The sequence below is a fragment of the Heptranchias perlo genome, chromosome 3, assembly GCF_035084215.1.
Source record: "Heptranchias perlo isolate sHepPer1 chromosome 3, sHepPer1.hap1, whole genome shotgun sequence".
NCBI lineage: Eukaryota > Metazoa > Chordata > Chondrichthyes > Hexanchiformes > Hexanchidae > Heptranchias > Heptranchias perlo.
This window is the reverse complement of record NC_090327.1, coordinates 117,411,450-117,437,573: the sequence shown is the minus strand read 5'-3', so window position 1 is coordinate 117,437,573 and position 26,124 is coordinate 117,411,450. Positions and strand designations below refer to the sequence as shown.

Below are 26,124 nucleotides of genomic sequence, written 5' to 3'. Positions count from 1 at the left end.
CAAAAAACACTATTTTTGAAACAAAGGCAACAGGACTTATAAATACATACTGAAATAGTGGGTCTCAGGAGTTATGTCATCCCCCATCACGCAATGGTTTATTTACTTTAATCTACCAATGAATTAACTTTCGATGTAACTTATCAATCGGGCAAGTAATTTGTCATGTCAGAAAAAAAAGTTTAAAACAGGAGTTATGCAATCTGTGCAGCAAATTCCCCATTCGTGGGAAAATAGTGTAATGGGATATTATTTTCTTGAACTGAACTCATGCATGTGCTGAATGACTCCCGATTGGTTTACTTGTTTGCTTATCAGGATGTGTTTACCAAAGACTTTGCACCTGGAAGGTAGCCATGATGAGTCATCACTTACCTGGTGCAGCAAGATTTTCTCCGATTTGCATAATTTGCTGGCCAAAACCTCAGAGTCCACGAAAGTGAACTGAGTGCTTCTTGCTTGTAACACTCAGCTGGAGCTTTGTATTTCATATCAAGATCAATGTACATGGATCATAAGTAGAAATCCTAAGGGGTTTCAAATTATAAATGTGCCCCAAGAAATTCACTTGAAATCTGCAACTATGCTAAAATTAGTAAATTTTCAGATTTCCACTACCCTTTGTGTGAAGAAGTGCTTCCTGACATCACCTCTCAACAGGCTAGCTCTAATTTTATTATGTCTCCTTGTTCTGGAATCCCTCCACTAGAGGACATATATTCTCTCTATCTACCCTATCAACTGCTTTAATCATCTTAAACACCACAATTAGATCACCCCGTAATCTTCTGTACTGAAGGGGTATTGCCATTGCTGTTTTGTAAACAATGAGATGAGCTGCCCCTCCAGACAGGTGCCTTTTTGCAGAAGGGTTCAATGAATTTGTAGCGGGTTTGTAGAACAATCAGTAAAATGCTTACAGTGGAGCTCCATTTAGTTGAGCACAGAACCAAGCATCTGTCTTTATTTGGAAAAGCCTACCAGTTAATTAAAATAAGGGACAAGTTATATTGAGAGATAATACTGGTTTGAATCTCGTAACTATTCTAGTTATTCAAAGAAATTACACACCACCACATGTGCAGGTGCTGCCACTCATGTCATTTATCTGTATCATTTGTGCAGCAATTCCACTTACCTTTAGCAGTTGCGAAAAGCTCAGGTTGTTAGTGAAAGATTACATTCAGAGAGGTAGTAAAGATTTTGGATACTTACTCAGTGCATGATAGATAGGTTTATGTTTCCCTTGTAGTCTGACTGAGCACATTGTAGCAATTTTTCCAGGCGGCTGCATCTTGGCATCAATCAAATACCAAATTTTAGAAAAGGAGGCCCATTGCTGGAACAAAGAGGGGGAAATGCTTTCTAGTAGAAAAGACATAATTCACACATATAACTGAGCGTAATCTCAAAATTATGTAGCATATTATATAGCACAGAAGTTATGCTAAACTTTTATAAATCACTGCTTAGGCCTCAGCTGGAGTATTGTGTCCAATTCTGGGCAGCACACACAAGCAGGGAAGAGAGGACATCAAGGCCTTGGAGAGGGTTCATAGGAGATTTACTGGAATGGTACCGGGGATGCGGGACTTGAGTTATGTGGAGAGACTAGAGAAGCTGGGATTGTTTTCCTTAGAGCAGATTTAATAGAGGTGTTCAAAATTAAGGCGTTTTTGATAGAGTAAATAAGGAGAAACTGTTTCTACTGCAGGAGGGCTGGTAACCAGAGGACACAGATTCAAGGTAATTAGCAAAAGAACGAGAGGGGAGATGAAAATTTTTTTATGCAGAGAGTTGTTATGATCAGGAACGCACTGCCTGAAAGGGTGGTGGAAGCAGATTCAATAGTAACTTTTAAAAGGGAATTGGCTAAATACTTGAAAAGGAAAAATTTGCCGGGGGGAGTGGGATTAATTGGATAGCTCTTTCATAGAGCCGGCACAGGCATGATGGGTTGAACGGCCTCTTTCTGTGCAATGATTGTACACCTTAAAAAATGTCAGATGTATATTGTGGACTGAACTACCGAAAGTGGCGAGCAGCGCTGGTCCCCGCCGAAACATGAACGTTTGCAGGCCACGGCTATCACCAAATTGCCGGCAAAGCAAATTCTCCAATGTTGTGTAGCAACGAATAAAAAATTCAATTCCTGCAAACAAAATAGGAACAACACATACAACGTAATGGGAGAACTTCTGAAGGACCCCATGGGATACGATTTATACCCAATGCTTGGTTCATCTGAGAATATCCGATGAAGTCACTCATTCATTAAAAACTAAACAATTTTATGGGTTTTAATGGGCTTCATACTGTACATTAATCTAACTTGTCTTGCAGTGTGTTGCCATATCAAATGGCTTTTTCTGGAGCAACTTAATCAGAACCTATTCCAATGGAAAACCAGTTAAACTAGAAGGGTTTAGCAGCTCATCTGAAAGCCTGCCCCCCCCCCTCTCCTCTCCTCTCCTCTACTGTATCGATCCCTCTCACCCCTCTCTGTACTTCCACTCTTTTGGTACCAGCTTCTCCAGTCACCTCATAGCTGAACCCTCCATCCGTCTCCATTTTTTTACCTTTGATTTCTCTCTCTCTTCTCCTCTTGTGTGTGTCTCCCTCTCCCATCTCTTTCTTCCCCCTGTGCCTCTTTCTCTCTCTCCCTCCTCTGGTCTCTCTCTCTCTTTCCCCTTCCCCCACCCCGGTCTCTCCATCTCCAGTCTTTCTTTCTCACCCCCATCTTTCTCTCTCTCTCCTCCACCCAGGTCTCTTTCTCGCTCTCTCTCCCCCCCCCCCCCCCCCGCCTCTCTTCTCCAACCAGTGCCTCAGCAACAGTGAAAATTGAGTATTAGGATGTATCAAGTCCCTCTCCTGAGACTTGAGCAGAAAACCTAGGCTGATACTCCCCGTGCAGTACTGAGGGAGTGCTACACTGTCAGAGGTGCCATCGTTTAGATGAGACGTTAAACCAAGGCCCCTTCTGCCCTCTCAGGTGGACGTAAAAGATCCCATGACACTATTTTTAAGAAGAGCAGGAGAGTTCTCCCTGGTGTCCTGGCTAATATTTATTCCTCAACCAACACCACTGACTCAGATTATCTGGTCATTTAGCACATTGCTGTTTGTGGGAGCTTACTGTGTGGAAATTGGCTGCTGCATTTCCTACATTACAACAGTGACTACACTTCAAAATAGTATTTCATTGGATATAAATCGCTTTGGAACGTCCTGAGATCATGAAAGGCGCTATAGAAATGCAAGTCTTTCTTTCCAGTCTCTCTTTCTCCCTGTCCCCTCCTAGTCCAGGATTTGCCTCCATTTCTCACCTGTGCAGCCTTGGTGAAATTGGACATGTTGTTAGTCGTTCAATCGCCTGTGCAGCGTCTGAATCTTTCCGAAGCGAAACATGTGTTCAAAAGACCTAATTAATCCAATTTTAACACATAATTCACAGGTTTTAATTTCACATGCAGCGGAAGCGAGAGTATTTAACAGATTGTCGCTGACAAGCTCTGAGGAAAATAGCAGAGAGGTGTTGTTTTAAAAAAAATACTGCATGTTCTGTATGAAGGAAAGAGCTGTCTTGGATAATTTTTCCAGCCGGACTGGTTATTCGGTGACACAACTCCCGGAAACGGAAAGCGCGCGGAGAGGAGCTCGAGCCGGAGGCGGACGGCGCGGAGAGGAGCTCGCGGGTTACGCCGGCGGGAAACAAAGGAGAGCGGAGAGAAACGGGAAACCCGTCCACCGACCACCAGCGAGCCCCCCCCCCCCCCCCGTCCACCGTCAGTCAGCGAGTCCCCCCCCCCCGTCCACCGACCACCAGCGAGCCCCCCCCCCCCCCCCCCCCCGTCCACCGTCAGTCAGCGAGTCCCCCCCCCCCCCGTCCACCGTCAGTCAGCGAGTCCCCCCCCCCCGTCCACCGTCAGTCAGCGAGTCCCCCCCCCCCCCCGGCCACCGTCAGTCAGCGAGTCCCCCCCCCCCCCCCCGGCCACCGTCAGTCAGCGAGTCCCCCCCCCCCCCCGGCCACCGTCAGTCAGCGAGTCCCCCCCCCCCCCCCGGCCACCGTCAGTCAGCGAGTCCCCCCCCGGCCACCGTCAGTCAGCGAGTCCCCCCCCCCCCCCCCCCCGGCCACCGTCAGTCAGCGAGTCCCCCCCCGGCCACCGTCAGTCAGCGAGTCCCCCCCCGGCCACCGTCAGTCAGCGAGCCCCCCCCCCCCCCGGCCACCGTCAGTCAGCGAGCCCCCCCCCCCCCGGCCACCGTCAGTCAGCGAGCCCCCCCCGGCCACCGTCAGTCAGCGAGCCCCCCCCGGCCACCGTCAGTCAGCGAGCCCCCCCCGGCCACCGTCAGTCAGCGAGCCCCCCCCGTCCACCGTCAGTCAGCGAGCCCCCCCCCGGCCACCGTCAGTCAGCGAGCCCCCCCCGGCCACCGTCAGTCAGCGAGCCCCCCCCGGCCACCGTCAGTCAGCGAGCCCCCCCCCGGCCACCGTCAGTCAGCGAGCCCCCCCCGGCCACCGTCAGTCAGCGAGCCCCCCCCGGCCACCGTCAGTCAGCGAGCCCCCCCCCTCCCCCCCCGGCCACCGTCAGTCAGCGAGCCCCCCCCTCCCCCCCCGGCCACCGTCAGTCAGCGAGCCCCCCCCTCCCCCCCCGGCCACCGTCAGTCAGCGAGCCCCCCCCTCCCCCCCCGGCCACCGTCAGTCAGCGAGCCCCCCCCCGGCCACCGTCAGTCAGCGAGCCCCCCCCTCCCCCCCCGGCCACCGTCAGTCAGCGAGCCCCCCCCTCCCCCCCCGGCCACCGTCCGTCAGCGCGTCAGCGAGCCCCCCCCCCGACCACAGTCAGTCAGGGAGGGAGGGAGGGAGCCCCCCGACCACCGTCAGGGAGGGAGGGAGCCCCCCGACCACCGTCAGTCAGGGAGCCCGCCGACCACCGTCAGTCAGTCAGGGAGGGAGGGAGCCCCACCTTCACTCCCATCAGCGTCTGCAGGAGGCAGGCACTTGGCCGTTTTGTGTTCACACAGCAGACCCGGATAAATGATTGGAGTAAACACTCGAGGAACCAGAGTTAATGTACAGATCAGAAAGATCAACGTTAAACACGGGTAGAAGATACCAGAGAGTGGAAACCTGCGGGGGTCCAGATACTTAGAGGCAGCCGCCAAACCAGAGAAAGCCTTTTAGCAGTCTATACCTTGTAAGACCAAGCTGAGATACTCAAAGAAAAACGAGAAGACACGCATAAGCAGACCACTATGAGACAGTCTTTACAACTTTAAATAGTTTGTGTCTCCCTTTATGACAGCCAATTAAGTTTTACAATGGATCGATATGTACTGTTAGTTGTTTGGAATCAAAAAAGTGACCAGTATCAAGATGAAGAGTTTGCTGGTGAGCGCTGTGTTTCTGAATTGTTCAATTAGATGCATTAAAGTGTTATGATGACCTCCTTACACAATAAAGTTATAGCCTGAATAATACGGAAGGGGAAAGAATAGCTTGGTACTTTATATCACACCAACTATTTTGAGTTAAAAGGAAAGCTTGTTGTTTATATGTGTGAATAGTCCAGCTCAATTAAGAAAGAAAAACAGAAAATGCTGGAAACACTCAGCAGGTCAGACGGTATTTGTGGAGAGAGAAACAGTTAATGTTTCTCTTGTTAACTGGTGGATGAAAGAAAGAAAAACCTGCATTTATACAGCACCTTTTACGACCTCAGGACGTCCCAAAGCGTTTTACAGCCAGTGAAGTACTTTTGAAATGTAGTCGCTGTTGTAATGTAGGAAACGCAGCAGTCAATTTACGAACAGCAAGCTCCCACAAACAGCAATGTGATAATGATCAGATCATCTGTTTTAACGATGATGTTAAACTGGCATGTCTGTATTCTGGTTTCTCCCTCCTAACCGTCTTAAATAATGGAGTGACATTTGCAGTTTTCCAATCCAAAGGCATAATTCCTGAGTCTGGAGAGCTTTGAACAAGTATGACTAATTTCCTCATCTGTTTCTTTTAGTTTCCCCTCCAGGTATTATCAGGTCCTAGAGATTTGTCTGATCTGATTTAGGTGTGATGGGGAATGGGCTCGCTTCTGGCGGATGACATTTAATGTAGATAAATGTAGTGTTGTGCATGTGGGTAGTGCTAATGCCAATCATGTATATACCATACTGGGTCCTGAATTAGTCTGCTGAGGAGGAAAGTGACCTAGGTGTTATGGTGCACGAGTCTCTAAAAGTCCGCAAACAGTTCTGAGGGACCACAGTAAAAGCCTCACAGTGAAAATTGAGTATTAGGATGTATAACTAAGATGATCCAATATAAAACAAAAAGCACCATAGTGTTCTTGTATCCTTGTACAAGACTTTGTGGAGTCCTCATCTAGAATACTGTGTCCAGTTCTGGTCCCCTCACAAGGCGGGAGAAGTAGAGGCCCTAGAAAAGGTTAAGTAAGCATTGAACTTGGTTAGATGTCAGGAGATTGTTCTTTTCACAGAGGGTCATTGACCTTTGGAATAGCTTGCCAGGTCATGCAGTGAATGCAGATTCACAGCATACGTTCAAAAGGGAGCTGGACCAGATCTTGGAGGAGGCTAATATTGCTATGCACAACAGGTTGGTGGGATGTTGGGTGATGTACCTCATGGTCACTGTTATCTTCTGGAACTTGTTTTTAAATTGCCTTTGGGGTTTGGAAAATAATTTTCCAGAATTCTTTTTTCCCTGAATTGGTCGAGGGTTTTTTTTGATCTGTATTTTTGCCTCCAGGAGATTATACAGGGAGCTGGGGGAGGCGTTGTGTTGCCTCTTTGCAACATGGATGAGTCTGTCTTTTCTGTACGTTTGTCTTTTCCGTATTTTCGTATGCATGCAGTATTCACTAACATCATTCTTATTTAACAGAGCTGATGGCAGTTAATAGTATTTGTGAACTACTGAGAAAGAACTGCGGTATCTCAACAAATTCAAGTTTTGCCTCATTTCCAGGTAATAAATTTATTCAGCGTTTTCTTTTTAATTCATGAGCCTCTCTATATTCAGCCATATTAAGTCACAGTTGTTGACTTTGTTTCTTGTAAGGCAATATTTTTGTGAATGACGGATAACTACCATATAACTTTCACCAGTAGAAATTATATAAAAGTACAGCTCCACTTTGTCCTTTCACATGCTCTGTTATCTAATAAATTATGTGACATGTTCTCCCTGTGACGTGGCGAACCTGCGGAACTGCTTAGATCCAAAATATCCAAGCCAGTAGCTGGAGCTCAGATTTTATTTTGTCCATCTGGACAGTTTAAAATCTGACTACTTAGCTCATTTGGTAGCTCAGTGGGTTGACAGTGAGTGGCTGAGCCATGCAGATTCGGAAAGTCCCAGGTATGATCTCCAGTCTGTGCTGAGTTAGCTGATCTCAGCAAGGGAAGGTTTTAAAATTCTTATCCTTATTTTCAAATCCTTTCTTGATCTCACCCCTCTCTATCTCTGTAACCTCCTCCAGCCCTACAATCCTCTGAGATCTCTGCGCTCCTCAAATTTTGGCCTCTTGCACATCCCGAATTCCTATCGCTCCACCATTGGCGGCCATTGGCTGTCTGGGCCGTAAACTCTGGAATTCCCTCCCTAAACCTCTCCATCTTTAAGACGCTCCTTAAAACCTACCTCTTTGACCATGCTTTTGGTCACCTGTCCTAATACCTCCTTATGTGGCTTGGTATCACATTTTGTCTGCTAACACTCCTGTGAAGCACCTTGGAACATTTTACTACGTTAAAGGGGCTTTATAAATGCACATTGTTGTTGTAGGGGGGTTAAATTAGGCTTAATGTTCTGAGTTACGGAGGGAGAAAACAGCCAAGGTTCCAGCTACTGGTTGTTTTCTAGTGACCCCTGCTGGAAATGGAGAGAAAAATAATGTGACAGCCGAGAATTCTAGGTGGTAGAGGATTCGGGTTTGGGAGGTGCTGTCGAAGAAGCCTTGGCGAGTTGCTGCAGTGCATCTTGTAGATGGTACACACTGCAGCCATGGTGCACCGGTGGTGGAGGGAGTGAATGTTTAGGGTGGTGGATGGGGTGCCAATCATGTGGGAAACTGGATTGCTCTTATAAAAGAGCCGCCACAGGCTCGATGGGCCGAATAGCCTCCTTCTGTGCTGTAAGGATTCTATGATTCTATTCTAATTCATCGCACATACCATATATTGTTTTTGGTTGGTTGGTTCAAATGCTTTCTAGCTTGCTTTCCTTTCCCATCTGCAATTTCACATTGATTTTATGTTTGTTTCTCTCCCGTTACTTTTATCGAAATATGTAAGCTGCTCCTTTGCCTTCTGTCTATTCCAGTCTTGCCTTTGGCGTAATGTTAATTTGAGATGGTACAGCTTCATTATTCTAATTTTCAGACAGTTCTCGCGATGGATTAGTATTTAAAATCTCTTGTCAAAACCTGGTATTAGTTACATCTGTTTAATGTTTTGCAGTCTGTTCAATAACTGGTGTTCCGGTACCACAAAAATGGTTCTTCGCAATTCAGGCAATCCATGGCTTATCACAGGTGAGGAGAGCAGGAATTAGAAACTATTGTGTGTATGACAGCTCAAAGTTAAGGTCACAAAAATATTAGTAAAACAAAAAGACCAGTCCACCGTTTTTATTTTGAAAACTTACCAGTGGGGGGGAATATAATGAAACTGGCTAGCCAATTAGAAGAAAAGTAATTGTAAATGAGCATTGTTGATAGTGAAAATGTGATGAATCTTATTTTCCTTTCAAAATGATGAAACAATGTTACTGGATAGTTAGAGATTTGAAAATTGGGATGCAATAGTGACAGATGGGTTCTGGTCTTGAGAGGTAGGCAGATAATCGGGTTCCTGCAGTTCTTATGCATCAAATGAAACAAGTTTTGTGACCATTACTTTTTCTCGATACATCAATTCTTCAGTTTTTGTTGGCAGAAGTCAAAACTGAAGGAAAAATAGAAGATAAATAGAACTGAGAGAAATACAACGCCAGTTGATCAGGATCTTTAAAAGGGAAAAAAGTTAATGGCTTGGCTATAGACCCCTGCATGACAACAAAAAAATCAAGTTAAATATTTTTAAAGAACTCTCAAAAGCCACAAAGTTGACATACTCTGCTAGATGTATCTTATGATTGTTATCCCATTATTGTTTTCTTTCTAGTTCTGCAGTCCAGAGTGGGAAGAAATTAGTTCCAATGCACAGGATAGTGACTGTGAGGAACCTGTACCAACATTAATAAAAGAATACCTGAATATCATGAATGGCTGTGAGGAAGAGGATGGTGATGAGAAAGAGTCTACCTCCCTGTCTGAGTAAGTATTGTACAATATTTTAGCGTTGACGATAATAGGTTCTAAATATCCTGAATGTTGTGTATATTCAAGTAGTTGAGCCTTAGCAGTCCAGGATCAGAAAAGGCTTTGTTTTAATTATTCGTTCATGGGATGTGGGTGTCGCTTTGGATTTGGGCCAGCATTTATTGCTCATCCCTAATTGCCCTTGAGAAGGTGGTGGTGAGCCGCCTTCTTGAACCGATGCAGTCCGTGTGGTGAAGGTTCTCCCACAGTGGTGTTAGGTAGGGAGTTCTAGGATTTTGACCCAGCGACGATGAAGGAACGGACGTATATTTCCAAGTCGGGATGGTGTGTGACTTGGAGGGGAACGTGCAGGTGGTGGTCCCATGTAAAACCATGTTTCCTATGGAAAACTCTCCAGTGGGTGGAGTCATACCTAGCACACAGGGAGATGGTAGTGGTTGTTGGAGACCAATCATCTCAGCCCCAGGACATTGCTGCAGGAGTTCCTCAGGGCAGTGTCCTAGGCCCAACCATCTTCAGCTGCTTCATCAATGACCTTCCCTCCATCATGAGGTCAGAAATGGGGATGTTCGCTGATGATTGCACTGTGTTCAGTTCCATTCGCAACCCCTCAGATAAATGAAGCAGTCCGAACCAGCATGCCGCAAGACCTGGATAACGTGCAGGCTTGGGCTGATATGTGGCAAGTAACATTCACGCCAGACATGTGCCAGGCAATGACCATCTCCAACAAGAGAGAGTCTAACCACCTCCCCTTGACATTCAACGGTATTAGCATCGCCGAATCCCCCACCATCAACATCCTGGGGGTCACCGTTGACCGGAAACTTAACTGGACCAGCCAAATAAATACTGTGGCTACGAGAGCAGGTCAGAGGCTGGGTATTTTGCGGAGAGTGACTCACCTCCTGACTCCCCAAAGCCTTTCCACCATCTACAAGTCAGGAGTGTGATGGAATACTCTCCACTTGCCTGGATGAGTGCAGCTCCAACAACACTCAAGAAGCTCGACACCATCCAGGACAAAGCAGCCCGCTTGATTGGCAACCCATCCACCACCCTAAACATTCACTCCCTTCACCACCGGCGCACAGTGGCTGCAGTGTGTACCATCCACAGGATGCACTGCAGCAACTCGCCAAGGCTTCTTCGACAGCACCTCCCAAACCCGCGACCTCTACCACCTAGAAGGACAAGAGCAGCAGGCACATGGGAACAACACGACCTGCACGTTCCCCTCCAAGTCACACACCATCCCGACTTGGAAATATATCGCCGTTCCTTCATTGTCGCTGGGTCAAAATCCTGGAACTCCCTTCCTAACAGCACTGTGGGAGAACCTTCTCCACACGGACTGCAGCGGTTCATGAAAGTGGATTACCACCACCTTCTCAAGGGCAATTAGGGATGGGCAATAAATGCTGACCTTGCCAGCGACGCCCACATCCCATGAACAAATTTTTAAAAAAATGTGCCTGCTGCCCTTGTCCTTCTAGGTGGTACAGGTCGCTGGTTTGGGAGCTGCTGTCGAAGAAGCCTTGGCGAATTGCTGCAGTGCGTCCTGTGGATGGTACGCACTGCAGCCACAGTGCGCCGGTGGTGAAGGGAGTGAATGTTTAGGGTGGCGGATGGGGTGCCAATCAAGTGGGCTGCTTTATCCTGGATGGTGTCGAGCTTCTTGTGTTGTTGGCGCTGCACTCATCTAGGCAAGAGAGTATTACATCACATACCTGACTTGTGCCACAGAATACCCAGCCTCTGACCTGCTCTTGTAGCCGCAATATTTATGTGGCTGGTCCAGTTAAGTTTCTGGTCAATGGTGACCCCCAAGATGTTGATGGTGGGGGATTCGGCGATGGTAATGCGTTGAATGTCAAGGGGAGGTGGTTAGACTCTCTCTTGTTGGAGATGCTCATTGCCTGGCGCGATTGTCACTTGCCACTTATGAGCCCAAGCCTGGATATTGTCCAGGTCTTGCTGCATACGGGCACGGACTGCTTCATTATTTGAGGGGTTGCAAATGGAACTGAACACTGTGCAATCATCAGCGAACATCCCTATTTCTGACCTTATGATGGAGGGAAGGTCATTGATGAAACAGCTGAAGATGGTTGGGCCTAGGACACTGTCCTGAGGAACATCTGCAACAATGTCCTGGGGCTGAGATGATTGGCCTCCAACAACCACTACCATCTCCCTGTGTGCTAGGTATGACTCCACCCACTGGAGAGTTTTCCACCTGATTCCCATTGACTTCAATTTTACTAGGGCTCCTTGATGCCATACTCGGTCAAATGCTGCCTTGATATCAAGGGCAGTCACTCACCTCACCTCTGGAATTCAGCTCTTTTGCCCATGTTTGGACCAAGGCTGTAATGAGGTCTGGAGCCAAGTGGTCCTGGCGGAACCCAAACTGAGCATCGGTGAGCAGGTTATTGGTTAGTCAGGGCCTCTTGATAGCACTGCGGACGACACCTTCCATCACTTTGCTGATGATTGAGAGTTGACTGATGGGGCGGTAATTGGCCGGATTGGATTTGTCCTGCTTTTGTGGACAGGACATACCTGGGCAATTTTCCACATTGTCGGGTAGATGCCAGTGTTGTAGCTGTACTGGAACAGCTTGGCTAGAGGCGCGGCTAGTTCTGGAGCACAAGTCTTCAGCACTACAGCCAGGATGTTGTTGGGGCCCTAGCCTTTGCTGTATCCAGTGCACTCAGCCGTTTCTTGATGTCACTTGGAGTGAATTGAATTGGCTGAAGACTGGCTTCTGTGATGGTGGGGATATCGGGAGGAGGCCGATTTGGATCATCCATTCGGCACTTCTGTCTGAAGATGGTTGCAAACGCTTCAGCCTTGTCTTTTGCACTCACGTGCTGGACTCCGCCATCATTGAGGATGGGGATGTTCACTGAGCAGCCTCCTCCTGTTAGTTGTTTAATTGTCAACCACCATTCACGGCTGGATGTGGCAGGACTGCAGAGCTTTGATCTGATCCGTTGGTTGTGGAATCGCTTAGCTCTGTCTATAGCAAGTTGCTTCCGCTGTTTAGCATGCATGTGGTCCTGAGTTTTAGCTTCACCAGGTTGGCACCTCATTTTTAGGTATGCCTGGTACTGCTCGTGGCATGAACCAGGGTTGATCCCCTGGCTTGTTGGTAATGGTAGAGTGAGGAATATGCCAGGCCATGAGGTTACAGATTGTGGTGGAATACAGTTCTGCTGCTGCTGATGGCCCACAGTGCCTCATGGATGCCCAGTTTTAAGCTGCTAGATCTGTTCTGAATTTATCCCATTTAGCACGGTGGTAGTGCCACACAGCACATTGGATGGTGTTCTCAGTGTGGAGATGGGACTTCGTGCGGTGGTCACTCCTACCAATACAATCATGGACAGATGCATCTGCGACAGGTAGATTGGTGAGGACGAGGTCAAGTAGGTTTTTTCCCCTGTATTGGTTCGCTGACCACCTGCCGCAGGCCCAGTCTGGCAGCTGTGTCCTTCAGGACTCGGCCAGCTTGGTCAGTTGTGGAGCCACTCTTGGTGAAGGACATTGAAGTCCCCCACCCAGTAGCACATTCTGTGCCCTTGCTACCCTCAGTGCTTCCTCCAAGTGATCAACATGGAGGAGGACTGATTCATCAGCTGAGGGAGGGGCGGTAGGTGGTAATCAGCAGGAGGTTTCCTTGCCCATGTTTGGCCTGATGCCATGAGACTTCATGGGGTCCGGAGTCAATGTTGAGGACTCCCAGGGCCACTCCCTGTATACCATTGTACCGCCACCTCTGGTGGGTCTGTCCTGCCGGTCAGGACATACCCAGGGATGATGATGGAGGAGTCTGGGACGTTGGCTGACAGGTATGATTCTTTGAGTTTGGCCATGTCAGGCTGTTTCTTGACTAGTCTGTGGGACAGCTCTCCCAATTTTGGCACATGTCCTCAGATGTTAGTGAGGAGGACTTTGCAGGGTCGACTGGGCTTGGGTCGTCATTGTCGTGCCTGGTGTCTAGTTTTTTTTTTATTCGTTCATGGGATGTGGGCATCGCTGGCAAGGCCAGCACTTGTTGCCCATCCCTAATTGCCCTTGAGAAGCTGGTGATGAGCCACCTTCTCGAGTGGCTTGCTAGGTCATTTCAGAAGGCGATTAAGAGTCAACCACATTGCTGTGGGTCTGGAGTCACATATAGGCCAAACCGGGTAAGGACGGCAGGTTTCCTTCACTAAAGGGCATTAGTGAACCAGATGGGTTTTTACGACAATCCGGTAGTTTCATGGCCACCATTACTGATGCTAGTTTTTTTAAATTCCAGATTTTATTTAATTCATTGAATTTAAATTCCCCAGCTGCTGTGGTGGGATTTGAACTCATGACTGTGGATTACTGGTTCAGGCCTCTGGATTATTAGCCCAGTAACATAACCACTATGCTACTGTACCCTATCTGGTCCGAAGCCGGGTGGTCCATCTGGTTTTATTTTTATTGTGACTTTTTGTAGCTAGATTGTACAACTGAGTGGCTTGCTAGGCCATTTCAGAGGGCGATTTAAGAATCAACCACGTTGCTGTGGGTCTAGAGTCACATATAGAACATTGTTTAGTCCACTAAGTTTCACATCATAGCACCCAACTGAATATTGAACAAACTCAAATGTTTTTGCCTCTACTGCTTTTCCTATCAGATTATTCCAAACGTGTATCAGATGCTAAGTAATGAAGTTCTTTCTGTTCTGAATTTCTTCTCAGTAGTTTACATGTATCTTTTCTAGTGAAACTTTCCTGGCTTATTCTAAAGTAATAATCTGGGTTTACATTTTATATGTAATGTTTGCATATGTCAGTGAGGTTCCCCTTAACCATAGAATCATAGAAGCTTACAGCACGGAAGTAGGCCATTTGGCCCATCGAGTCATTGCCGGCTCTATGCATGAGCAGTCCAACTAGTCCCACTCCCCCCGCCCTATCCCCGTAGCCCTGCACATTTTTTCGTTTCAAGTACTTATCCAGTTCCCTTTTGAAGGCCATGATTGAATCTGCCTCCACTACTCCCTCGGGCAGTGCATTCCAGATCCTAACCACTCGCTGTGTTAAAAAGTTTTTCCTCATTTCACCTTTGGTTCTTTTGCCAATCACCTTAAATCTATGTCCTCTGGTTCTTGACCCTTCCGCCAATGGGAACAGTTTCTCTCTATCCACTCTGTCTAGACCCTTCATGATTTTGAACACCTCTATCAAATCTCCTCTCAACCTTCTCCGTTCCAAGGAGAACAATCCCAGCCTCTCCAGTCTATCCACGTAATTTAAGTCCCTCATCCCTGGAATCATTCTAGTAAATCTCCTCTGCACCCTCTCTAAGGCCTTCACATCCTTCCTAAAGTGCGGTGCCCAGAACTGGACACAATGCTCCAGTTGTGGCCGAACCAGTGTTTTATAAAGGTTCATCTTGACTTCTTTACTTTTGTACTCAATGCATCTATTTATAAAGCCCAGGACCCCATATGCTTTTTTAATTGCTTTCTCAACCAGCCCTGCCACCTTCAACAATTTATGCACGTATACCCCCAGATCCCTCTGTTCCTCCACCCTCTACTTTGCCTCTTCTCAGTTTTCCTATCGCAATGCATCACCTCGCATTTTTCCGCGTTAAACTTCATCTGCCACGTGTCCGCCCATGCCACCATCTTTTAGACTGTAAAGCTTAAGGTGGAAAGAGAATCTAGGGGAGGAATACTTCTTATTCAGAGTATTTCCCCTTTTATAAAGAACAAACTTGCATTTATATTGCAGCTTTCACAACCTCCAGGACTTTCCAAATCACTTCACAGCCAGTAAAGTACTTTTGAAGTGTAGCTACTTGTAGAGAAATGCAGCAGCTGATTTGTGCACAGTAAAGTTCGAAAAACAGCAGTGAGACTAATGACTGGATAATCATTTTTTACTGCTGTTGGTTGAGAGAAATGTTGGCCAGGACACCGATAGAACTCCCCTGCTCTTCTTCGAATAGTGCCGTGGGATTTTTACGTCCACCTGAGGGCAGACAGGACCTTGGATTAACATCTCATCCGAAAAACGGGATCTCCAACAGTGCAGCGCACCCTCGGTACTGCATTGAAGTGTCAGCCTAGATTACGTGCTCAATTCCTGGAATGAGTGCGGGACAGAATACGGGCAGTTGGATTTTGGACAAATTGGAGTTTATGAAGGGTGAAGAATGGGTGGCTATTAAGGAGGACATTGGAATAATCGAGTCTAGAGGTGACGAAAACATGGACGAGAGTTTCAATGGTTTTGGGATTGAGGCAACGACAGATGGCTGACATTGTAGAGGTGGAACTAAGTGATATTGGTAATGGATAGAATAGGAACAAAATAGTGAAAATGAAAGAGGTAGTGAAAGAAAGCTAGAAAAGACACAATGCCAGAAAGAGGTAGGAGATCGGGAGACAAAGAAAAAGAGAATGAACAAAACTAAGACTGGAAGGAACCTGGTAGATCTGTGCCAAATGTACTGATCTTTTTTCGAAAGCACCAATTTTCTTATGGATATGGACATGCTGCACCTTCCTTTTGAACTGTTCTCGATCATCAATTATGGATAATTAAGATAATGTCCCCGAGGGCATTGAGTTAACCATGTAGTGTGGGGCAGTAGGTCACGCCAATGAGGGTTGGTATGTTTTTGACAACCCAACAGCTTTCATGGTTATTTTTCTGGTGCCAGCCCACAAATGACTAGATTTTGTAAATTCAGTTTAACAACTTGCCATGGTGAGATTTGAGCTCAGGAGCTCTGAGTTGCGAGTCCAGTACCATAACCACTAGGTTCCTGTACCACCTTCAATTTATAGGTTTTTAAATAATGGTGCTGATCAGACCAAAAACTGTTAAGTTACATAGTACTGTTTTTTTTTGGTAAATGTTTGTGTATTTTGTTTGATAACGCTCCCGTGAAGCGCCTTGGAACATTTTACTATGTTAAAGGCGCTATATAAATGCAAGTTGTTGTATTGTTTTTGTGCACATTAAGGGAATAATGGTGATGTAAACATTTGAAAATGTAAAAAATATCTAGTAACATTTCTTTTATAGGTTATTTGAAGAGGCTGCTGAGGGTCTACATCAACTTGCAGATAAACTACCTCCTCCTGGTAATTGACAGCATACTTTCTATCAGAGCCCATAAGTAGTAACAGTGAGCTGTTTGGATAATCCAATTTAATTGTAATAACGGCAGGCACATTGCTATCAATTTGTCAGTATCTTACAATGTGCTTTTTTTTTCTTCTTCAGTTCTTTAATGCAAATTGGAATTTGACATGAATTGATTATTGACAGGAAAGAAATGAATAATGTTGCACAATATGTACTGCCCTTCAAACAGTCATTTTTCTACCCTGTATAGTTAATATTGTACCATGTATTTTTGTCTCGTTTGAATTAAACCAGAACTATAAAGTTGAGGTGCTCTTAAGGGATGGGGAGATCTAACACCTACAGTACTGAAGTGCTGCATAACTATCTAGCAGACCCAATGCTGAATTCCAGTTTTGAGTTAAATTTGCCAGTACTTTACTTTTCTGAGAGGGAAGGGAACCTATCAGACAGAGTTGTTTCTCTGTGATGCATTAATAATTCTTGGAGGTTATCAAACAAGCAGGTGGTATTTATTGAAATACTGGTGGATGGACCATGCTGTCCTCCCGACTAGATAGAGTGAAATTTAAGAATAGCAAAGATAAGTGGCATGTTGGAGCACCAACATACTGCACCATAAAGCAAAGGATTTCAGGTTTGTTCCTGATCTAAACCACATTATTGTGCAGAGGTTGTTAGATAGCAGATCATGGAATCTTACAGCACAGAAGGAGGCCATTTGGCCCATCATGCCTGTGCTGGCTTTTTGAAATCCAATTAGTCCCACTCCCCTGCTCCTTCTCCATAGTTCTGCAAATTTCTCCTTTTCAAGTATATATCCAGTTGCCTTTTGAAAGTTACTATTGAATTTGCTTCCACCACCCTTTCAGGCAGTGCATTCCAGATCATAACAACTCGCTGAATTAAAAAAAGTTCTCCTTATCTCCCCTCTGGACCTTTTGCCAATTTAAATCTGTGTCCTCTAGTTACCGACCCTCTTGCTAATGTTTCTTCTTCTTTACTCTATCAAAACCCTTCATAATTTTGAACACCTCAAATCTCCCCTTAACCTTCTCTGCTCTAAGGAGAACAATCCCAGCTCCTCCAGTCTCTCCACATAACTGAAGTCCCTCATCCCTGGTACCTTTCTAATGAATCTCCTCTGCACCCTCTCCAAGGTCTCGATATCCTTCCTAAAGTGTGGACCCCAGAATTGGGCACAATACTCCAGCTGAGGCCTAACCAGTGATTTATAAAGTTTTAGTATAACTTCCTTGCTGTAAAATGTACTACATAATTTTGAGATTATGTTCAGCTTTACTTCCTGAGCTAAGTAAGCGAGGTAAGTTTATCACTAAAGAGTTTATTTTACCTAATAATTTATGTTCCAATAACTGGATGTCAAAAAGTGTTTGTGGAGAGAAAAAAGTTCAACACCACTCTTAAGTTGTTGGCTTTGAGCTGTTGGCCTTCATGATTGATCTTAAATTTTGAAGTGTTCCTTTGTTCTGTTAACAGGGAAGGGATTATTGGATTTAATCTTGCTGGTCTCTGGCAATGGTGTTCCAAGGCTAAAAGACTGGCTCCCTGTTGTGGGTGCATTCAAGCACCTGAGGGAGTGGCATTCAGCAGAAATTGCCATAGCAACAAAGGCTGGCAAGTGGTAAGTATCTCAAAACTTGAGCAAGTTCAGTGTTTATACGGAACTGGTACAAAAGTCAAACAATTGCATAAACTATATATTCTTTATAGCTCATTTTGCTGGCATGTAATACTATTTTACGGTAAGAAGTTAGGATTTGAAGTTTGGTCAAACTTATATTTTTGGTATCATACAACTTTATGTTTTATGATTACTGTAAAACATTTCTTTCTTCCCACCAAATATCTAATTTTAAATAGTTTTGTAACTGTAACCTCATGGCTTGTACACCAGTGATTAATTTCCAGTTCTGGATCTAGAATTGTAGGAACTTTGGGCAAAGAGCAAAACCTAGTACCATAAATCTGCAAACATTTAAAGAAGATCTTTAAATGGTGTGTGAGGCCGTATTTAGTAATTTGAAAAATGGAGGGATGTTATAACTTTAAAATTCTCATTTGAATTTAATACAAACCAGAAATAAAACCAGTCTGAACAGCAACTATATAGTTGGTACCTTCATGCATAACTATGAGGAATGATTGGATGAAACACTGTTGCCACTCCTGATAACACAGTAAAAGGATGCAGCTCGGATTCTTTAGGATCAGTGGTAAAGATATGGCAAGTGGTAAAATGAAGCATGTTGTAGCAGGCTGGGATGCTAACTGATGTGTGGTCAGGCATCTGCCACAGGAACTGGATCGGCAACCAATTTGTGACCTATAGATGGCATAAAGAATACTGTGAGAACTAATGATTAAACACAGATTGCGACCAGCTAGTCGTTAATTCAAACTGCAATTTATTATTTTCAAGTCCAGACATCTAACACCATTTGTCTCATTGTAGTTGGCAGAAAATTGCAGAATACCTGGGAGCAACTATTGTTGACCCAGAAAAATGTGAGAAAATTATTGATCCATTGGTGGTATGGAGAGGAAAGGTACATATCCAAGAGAAAAAGGTACAACTTCTGTTTCTCTATTGTTACACTGCAAAAAATAACCTAACTGGGGTTTCTGTACGCTAGGAAAAGTGCATTAAACTTGCAACAAATTGTTTGTATTTCACAAAGCCACTGTGACAAAAATAGTTTTTTTTGGGCTACTGTTTAACTTGGCATGAACTCTTATTTTAATTCTAAGGAACTTATAAATCAGCTTCACTAACAGGACAGTATTCCAGCTCATAAAGGTGCAGCAGGGCTACCACTGGCAGGCCGGTGTAATGAAAGCGTGATACGTTTACATTGTCACTTTACATTACAAATGTGGACAAAGAAATTTATAATGGGAATATAAAACTAAGAACAGAATGCCTGACTTTAAAAACAGAGACTGCATTGTGTCTGCCTGCCCTAATCTAATCATCTCCCACCCTCTAACTCCACTTCACCTGAAGACTATGCTGAGTGTTAACTCCCTGGAAATGGGATAGTATATATTTATGTATTAATAATAGTATAATTGAGACAGTATCAATGGCTTACAAGTGCAAGGGAAAGTGGAATTTCAGCAGACTGGGAGAGCTATAAAAAGCAACAAGGGGATACAAAAAGTAATTAGAGGTGCTAAAAGGAACTATGAAAAAAAACTTGCAAGGGATATCAAAGTTAACAGTAGAAGTTTTTATAAATATATTAAGAGAGAGAGTGGTAAAGAGGAATGTGGGCCAATTAAAGACAGATGCAAGTGACGTAATGGACAATAAGGAAATGGCAGACTTGTTAAATGAATACTTTGTATCCGTTTTCACATTGGAGGAGGAGGACAAAGTACCAGCGGTACAACGGAATCCAAAAATAATTCAAAGGAACTTTACAGATTTAATACAAGGAAAAAAAATTGCTAATGGAGAAAATAATGGGACTTACGACAAACCTCTAGGACCTGATGGTTTCCACCCCTGGGTATTAAAAGAAATAGATTAGGTCATTGCAGATGCAGTAATCATAATTTTCCAAAGCTCACTAGATTCAGGAATTGCCTTTGGATTGGAAAATTGCAAATGTCACTCCATTATGTAAGAAGGGAGGGAGGGAGAAAACAGGTAACTACAGATTTGTCAGTTTAATATCAGTTGTGGGGAAGATTTTTGAATCTATTATCAGGGACAGTGTGACTGAGCACTTGGACAAGTTTGAGCTGATCAAAGAGATTCAGCATAAATTTGTGAAAGGTAGATCATTTCTGACTATTCCAGTTGAATTTTTTCAGGGGGTTACTAGCATGGTGGATAGGGGAGTGTCTGTGGATGTTGTCTTTATGGACTTCCAGAAGGCATATGGTAAAGTTCCGCACAAGTAACTATTGGCAAAAATAAAAGCGCATGGAATTGGAGGTAGCCTTGTGACATGAGTTGGTAATTGATTGGGAGGTGGGAGATGGAGAACAAGGATTAAAGGGAATGTACTCCAATTAGCGGGATGTGACAAGTAGTGTTCCCTGGGGATCTGTATTGGGGCCTCAGCTTTTCATCATATATTTATGACTTGGACAAAGGAATTGAGAGTTGTACATTCAAGTTTGCTGATGACACTAAGTTAAGGAGGCACAGCAAGTTGTGTAGATAGGAGTAGGAAGTTACAAAGGGACATAGACAGACTGTCTGAGTGGGTAAAATTGTGGCAGATGGACTTCAATGTGGGGAAGTGTGAGGTCACCCACTTTGGATCAGAGAAAGACGAATTGTGATATTTTCTTAATGTTGAGAGACTAGGAGCTGTGGAGGAGCAAGGGATTTAGATGACCGAATACACACATCACTAAGAGCTCGTGATTGATTTTGATTTACAAAAAGTAATCAAGAAGGCTAATGGAATGTTGGCCTTTATCTTAAGGGGGTTCTAATACAAAAGTGAGGAAGTAATGCTTCAACTGTACAGAGCCTTGTTCAGACCCCATCTGGAGTACTGTATTCAGTTTTGGGTTCTTTGTTATACTCTAATCTTCCTAGCTTGTACGTGTATCTGTATCAGATTCATAGATGCAGTTTGCCACCAACATTTGTAGATCTTCAAAGTAATTCCTTCAATTTTGAGTTTCCACACTTTAAAAAAAAAATCCATTATTATCACTATTTACTTCTCCAGTTTCTAGTCATATTTCTGTTTAATTTTATTCTGATATTACTAATTAAAAAAACCTGCTTTATAATTAGCAAAATCACCCTTTGTAATTGGATCTAAAGCATATTAAATTGACGTCAATTATATTTCCTGGTCAATCAAAATCACAAAAGCATTAATCGTTACCTGCTTTTTTTTAAACCACCCAAAATAGTGACACAATTCTATAAACCAGAGGCTGTTAGTTTTACGAGCAGGGGACCATCTAGCAGGGTAGAGCGGAAGCTTTATGAATTCATTTGGCTCTTGAGAGGGACTTGCTGTTGGTGGAGTTGATATTTCCTTTTTCCAAATCTAGTAATATTAAAATAACAGCACCATTTTGTATGCTGCTGGGTCTATAGAAACAGGCAGGGCTAACCAATAAACCAGCAGACAGTTAAATGAACTTGGAAAACGATTGTGACTAGATCAAATCAATAACATGCCTTTGCCACTATTGACCTCTGTAATGTTTCTTTTGTGAATAAAGAAAGCAATGCTGGTGCAATCTTGATGGCAAGGGTGGTATATAATGGTTTATGGATAGATTACTGATTCTTTACCTGCCCATACAAAATATGACTGCCTATTGTTTCAAAACGTCTGCCATAATACTAATCTAAATTTCCCTTCCTCGGCACCTCCACCCCTCTCAACTCCTTTTAATTGCTCCTTAAAACCTACTTCATTGACCGAGCATTTAGTCAGCTGTCTTAATATCTCTATGTGCCTGGTTGTCAAATTGTGCCTGATTACGCTTCTATGAAGCACCATGGGGCATTTTACTACGTTAAAGGTGCAATATTAATGCAAGTTGTTGTAATCTATTTGGTATGTAATAATTTTTTCTTACATCAGTTTTTCATTATACCAATGCAGTGTTTTTCATTTTTCTTTTTAAACTCTTAATGGAGAGGTGGAAGCAACTATTTTCTTACTACTTTGTGGACACAGTTTGACGTTTGAATTATTTATCCTTTTTAACCTTCAGAAATTTTGTGATGCATATGTGTATTTTAGTTAAACCTTTATTTTGGCTCCATTTTCTTTCCCTGCACCTTGGGTTTCACTGCATAGACAGGTGAGTGATCAATGATATCTCCATCAGTGTCCCTCTGTAGTTGTGCTAAAATGCTAACTAGTGGAGTCATTTGATAATGGTGATCTGGCTGAGGTTGTCAGCTTCCTATCTAAGGGGAAAAAGGGTGACTGGGCCAAAATTTAGAAGCGAAACATTTTAAACAAAAATTCAAAGCCGCAAGCACCTCGATCTTTTGAGGAAATGGATTCAAGAATGGAGTTCAAGGTGGTTTGCATGTGTAACTTGAATGGATGGGGCAACATGTTCCTGAAACAGTGTGTGGAACTACAATGGACAGCAATCCCAACAGGAAGCCAGAAGAAACAAACTGAGAATGTGCAAGATATGGGAACTCTGTTCCCCAGGACAAGTATTTACTTGAACTTGATCTAGTTTTCAGCACACCCTTCTGCGTTCAATTGCGTCATCGATGAAACATTTGGCAGTTGAGGATTTATGAAGTCAACCCTTAACAAATGTATTAACTTTTGAAATCATATAGTATATTTTGTTTGAGGAAGCAGTTAGATTGTACCTGCATACCTTTTTGTATTGCTTTCTGAACTCCTGATGTAGTTTACAAGTTTCAGGCAGGCCACTGGGTATAAAAGCAAAGAATAACTTGTATAACAAAGATGTTTTTACTTTTTCATATTTCCCCAGTTTGCTTCTGAGGTCACATTTCCAGGATTCTGCTTGAGAGCCTGCGCTCAAAAATCTTGGAGTCATTTAATAAGCTCCTGCACTTTGACTGAGAGTGCATCCACAGCTTCTAGAACAACAAATACAATGAGAGAGGTGAACCTGTTTTTTGACTACAAGCTTGTATTGGGCATAACAACCACTCAGGAATTCATCATTCTTTTGTGTATTCTGATGATTAGGCATGATAATGTGTATAGATGAACTAGTAATGGTCAACTTTTAATAAGTTCCGAGTGGAGTGCATCCACTCTAAATGCCAAAACTAATGTAATCAAAATTTCAGGAAAAAACATTTTTTAATGAAGTGTTTATCCTGAAGCTAATTAAAACCTCTAAATCTGTATCTCGGCCACTTGTACTAAGTTACAGCTTGAAGTATGTAACCTACATCCTTATTCAGTGGACTTCCAATTTGCATCTCTAAGAAGTAGTGAGAAATACCTTGCATGACTGAGGAGTATAAAAGAGCTTCTTTAATCTACCAATAAAATTCAATTCATTATCTTTTAATGAATTGCTTATACAGTACAGCATCTGGAATACTTGGTTTAGCCCACTGCTAAGGAAGTCCTTTATAACGGGGAGGGTAGGGGCAAATCATCTTAGCGTCACATTAACCTCTCGTGTCACAAGGAGATTCCTCATCATTACCTCATTTAAAAGCAACTGTAATGTCTTCAATGTTTAACTTAGTAAAATAACAGTTTACATATTTACTGAATATGTATCCAAGTTTGCTGACCATACAGCGCTAGGTGGGAAAGTAAGCTGTGAGGAGGACGCAAAGAGGCTGCAAAGGGATATAGACAGGTTAAGTGAGTGGGCAAGAAGGTGGCAGATGGAGTATAATGTGGGGAAATGTGAAATTATCCACTTTGGTAGGAAGAATAGAAAAGCTGAATATTTTTTAAAAGGTGAGAGAAGAAATGTTGGTATTCAGAGGGATTTGGGTGTCCTTGTACACACATCACAGAAAGTTAACATGCAGGTACAGCAAGCAATTAGGAAGGCAATTAGTATGTTAGCCTTTATTGCAAGGGTGTTGGAGTATAAGAGTAAGGAGGTCTTGCTGCCATTATAAGGGATCTGGTGAGACTACACCTGGAGTATTGTGTACAGTTTTGGTCTCCTTACCAAAGGAAGGATATACTTGTCTTAGAGGGGGTTCAACGAAGGTTCACTAGATTGAACCCTGGGATGAGAGGGTTGTCCTATGAGGAGAGATTGAGTAGTATGGGCCTAGACTCTCTGGAGTTTAGAAGAATGAGAGGTAATCACATTGAAACGTATAACATTCTTAGAGGGCTTTACAGGGTAGATCCTGAGAGGCTGTTTCCCCTGGCTGGAGAGTCTAGAACTAGCGGCCATAGTCTCAAGATAAGGGGTCGGCCATTTAGGACCGAGATGAGGAAGAATTTCTTCCCTCAGGGTTGTGAATCTTTGGAATTCTCTACCCAGAGGGCTGTGGATGCTGAGTCAATGAGTATACTCAAGACTGAGATAGATAGATTTTTGGACACTAAGGGAATCAAAGAGTATGGGGATAGGGCGGGAAAGTGGAGTTGAGGTCGAAAATCAGCCTTGATTTTATTGAACATTGGAACTGGCTCGAGGGGCCTTATGGCCTACTCCTATGTCTTATGTTTTTATGTTCTTATGAAGTATAAGCAATAGGATAACACAGTTTATCCCATGAGACAGGAAAATGTTAACTCAGTTATGACTTCCTCACTTGTGAAATATTTGGTCTTGTAATAAAGTTGCTTCCTACAGTTCTGTATTGTGTATTCTGTTTTGTTTCTATTTTTTAAATAAAGTTGATAGTGCCTCCTAATTTAATACAGCTTTGTGATATGAGAGCAGTCGTACAACTGACAACTAACAAAAGTGACTTTGGTTTAATTTACATTGTTGAAAACCAGCTAGATAATTATTAGCAAGGATCTGCATCATAGACTTCAAGCTGGCAAACAGTAACTTCATGTTTTACAAACAATGATATGAGTTTACCTAATAAAATATATGGAGTTTATTTCTAAGTATTCCATTTAGTGGAAAACATTTTGATGTTTATATAGCCTTGTTAAAACTGACTTCTAAATAATTTGTACTTTTCTGTTGTAGGTTTTTTATTATTATAAGCCAGTGTTGGATTTTGTGCAGTTGGTGGCGCTGTCCGACCTTCCTTCTTACTTCCTTTCTGGGATTGAGTTTGAATTGTATCCTTGTTTTCAACTAATGTGATTTCAATCTCTCTTTGTAGATTGCCATTTATTTAGATCTTTTGTGAACTGTACTTGTTCAGTTTCACCCTTTTGACTTCTAAGAATTACAGGATTTTTTCATTTTGTTTACTGCATGAGAATTGACCTGCTAATAGTAGCTTAATTTAAAGGGAGTGGGTTGAACATAGGAACAGGAGTAGGCCATTCAGCCACTCGAGCCTATTGCAGCATTTTATTAGATTGTTGCTGACCTTTACCTCAACTCCATTTACCTGCCTTTGCTCCATAATCCCTTGATACCCTTACCCAACAAAAATTTTTCAATCTCGGCCTTGAAAATGTCAGTTAACCCCCAGCATTCACAGCCTTTATGGGGAGAGAGTTCTAGATTTTTAACTACCCCTTACATGACAAAGTGATTCCTGATTTCACTCCTAAAGGGCCTAACTAATTTTAAGATTATGCCCCTTCGTTCTGGATTCACGCATCAGAGGAAATAGTTTCTTTGTATCTATCCTATCAAATTTTTTAGCATTTTAAAGACCTCGATTAGATCACCCTTCAACCTTCTGATATCAAGGGAATAGAAACCAAGTTTTTGCAACTTGTCTATATAATTTAACGCTTTAAGCACCGGTATCATTCTGGTGAATCTGTGCTATACCCCCTCCAAGGCCAATATATCCTTCCTAAAGTGCGGTACCCAAAACTGAATGCAGTTTGACTAAGACTTTTGTACTTTAAGCCCCTTGAGATAAAGGCCAACATTCCATTAGTCTTTTTGATTGCTTTTTATATCTGTACACTCGCTTTTAGTGATTTGTGTACATGAACACCCAAATCCCATTGCTCCTCCAAAGCTCCTAGTCTCTCACCATTAAGAAAACATTC

At 43.5% G+C, this 26,124-nt stretch overlaps 2 protein-coding genes across 3 annotated transcripts in view; one reads left to right on the top strand and one right to left on the bottom strand.

Moving 5' to 3' along the window:
- The window catches only part of mrpl13 (mitochondrial ribosomal protein L13), a 113,575-nt gene extending 110,002 nt beyond the window's left edge, over window positions 1-3,573 (bottom strand). The window contains exons 1-2 of one of the 2 annotated variants that reach the window (XM_067981653.1): window positions 3,327-3,573; window positions 1,216-1,339 (exon numbers count right to left, since the gene is read on the bottom strand). In XM_067981653.1, the coding sequence (XP_067837754.1) occupies window positions 1,216-1,339; window positions 3,327-3,353 (151 nt within the window). In that variant the 5' untranslated portion in view covers window positions 3,354-3,573. The remainder of the gene's footprint in view (window positions 1-1,215; window positions 1,340-3,326) is intronic. The other variant, XM_067981651.1, reaches the window with a different exon arrangement.
- Window positions 3,574-4,805: 1,232 nt separating this feature from the next.
- The window catches only part of mtbp (MDM2 binding protein), a 79,770-nt gene continuing 58,451 nt past the window's right edge, over window positions 4,806-26,124 (top strand). The window contains exons 1-9 of the mRNA XM_067981642.1: window positions 4,806-5,383; window positions 6,899-6,982; window positions 8,476-8,549; window positions 9,181-9,332; window positions 16,424-16,482; window positions 17,987-18,131; window positions 18,963-19,077; window positions 22,967-23,101; window positions 25,133-25,227. Coding sequence (XP_067837743.1) covers window positions 5,314-5,383; window positions 6,899-6,982; window positions 8,476-8,549; window positions 9,181-9,332; window positions 16,424-16,482; window positions 17,987-18,131; window positions 18,963-19,077; window positions 22,967-23,101; window positions 25,133-25,227 — 929 coding nt within the window. The 5' untranslated portion in view covers window positions 4,806-5,313. The remainder of the gene's footprint in view (window positions 5,384-6,898; window positions 6,983-8,475; window positions 8,550-9,180; window positions 9,333-16,423; window positions 16,483-17,986; window positions 18,132-18,962; window positions 19,078-22,966; window positions 23,102-25,132; window positions 25,228-26,124) is intronic.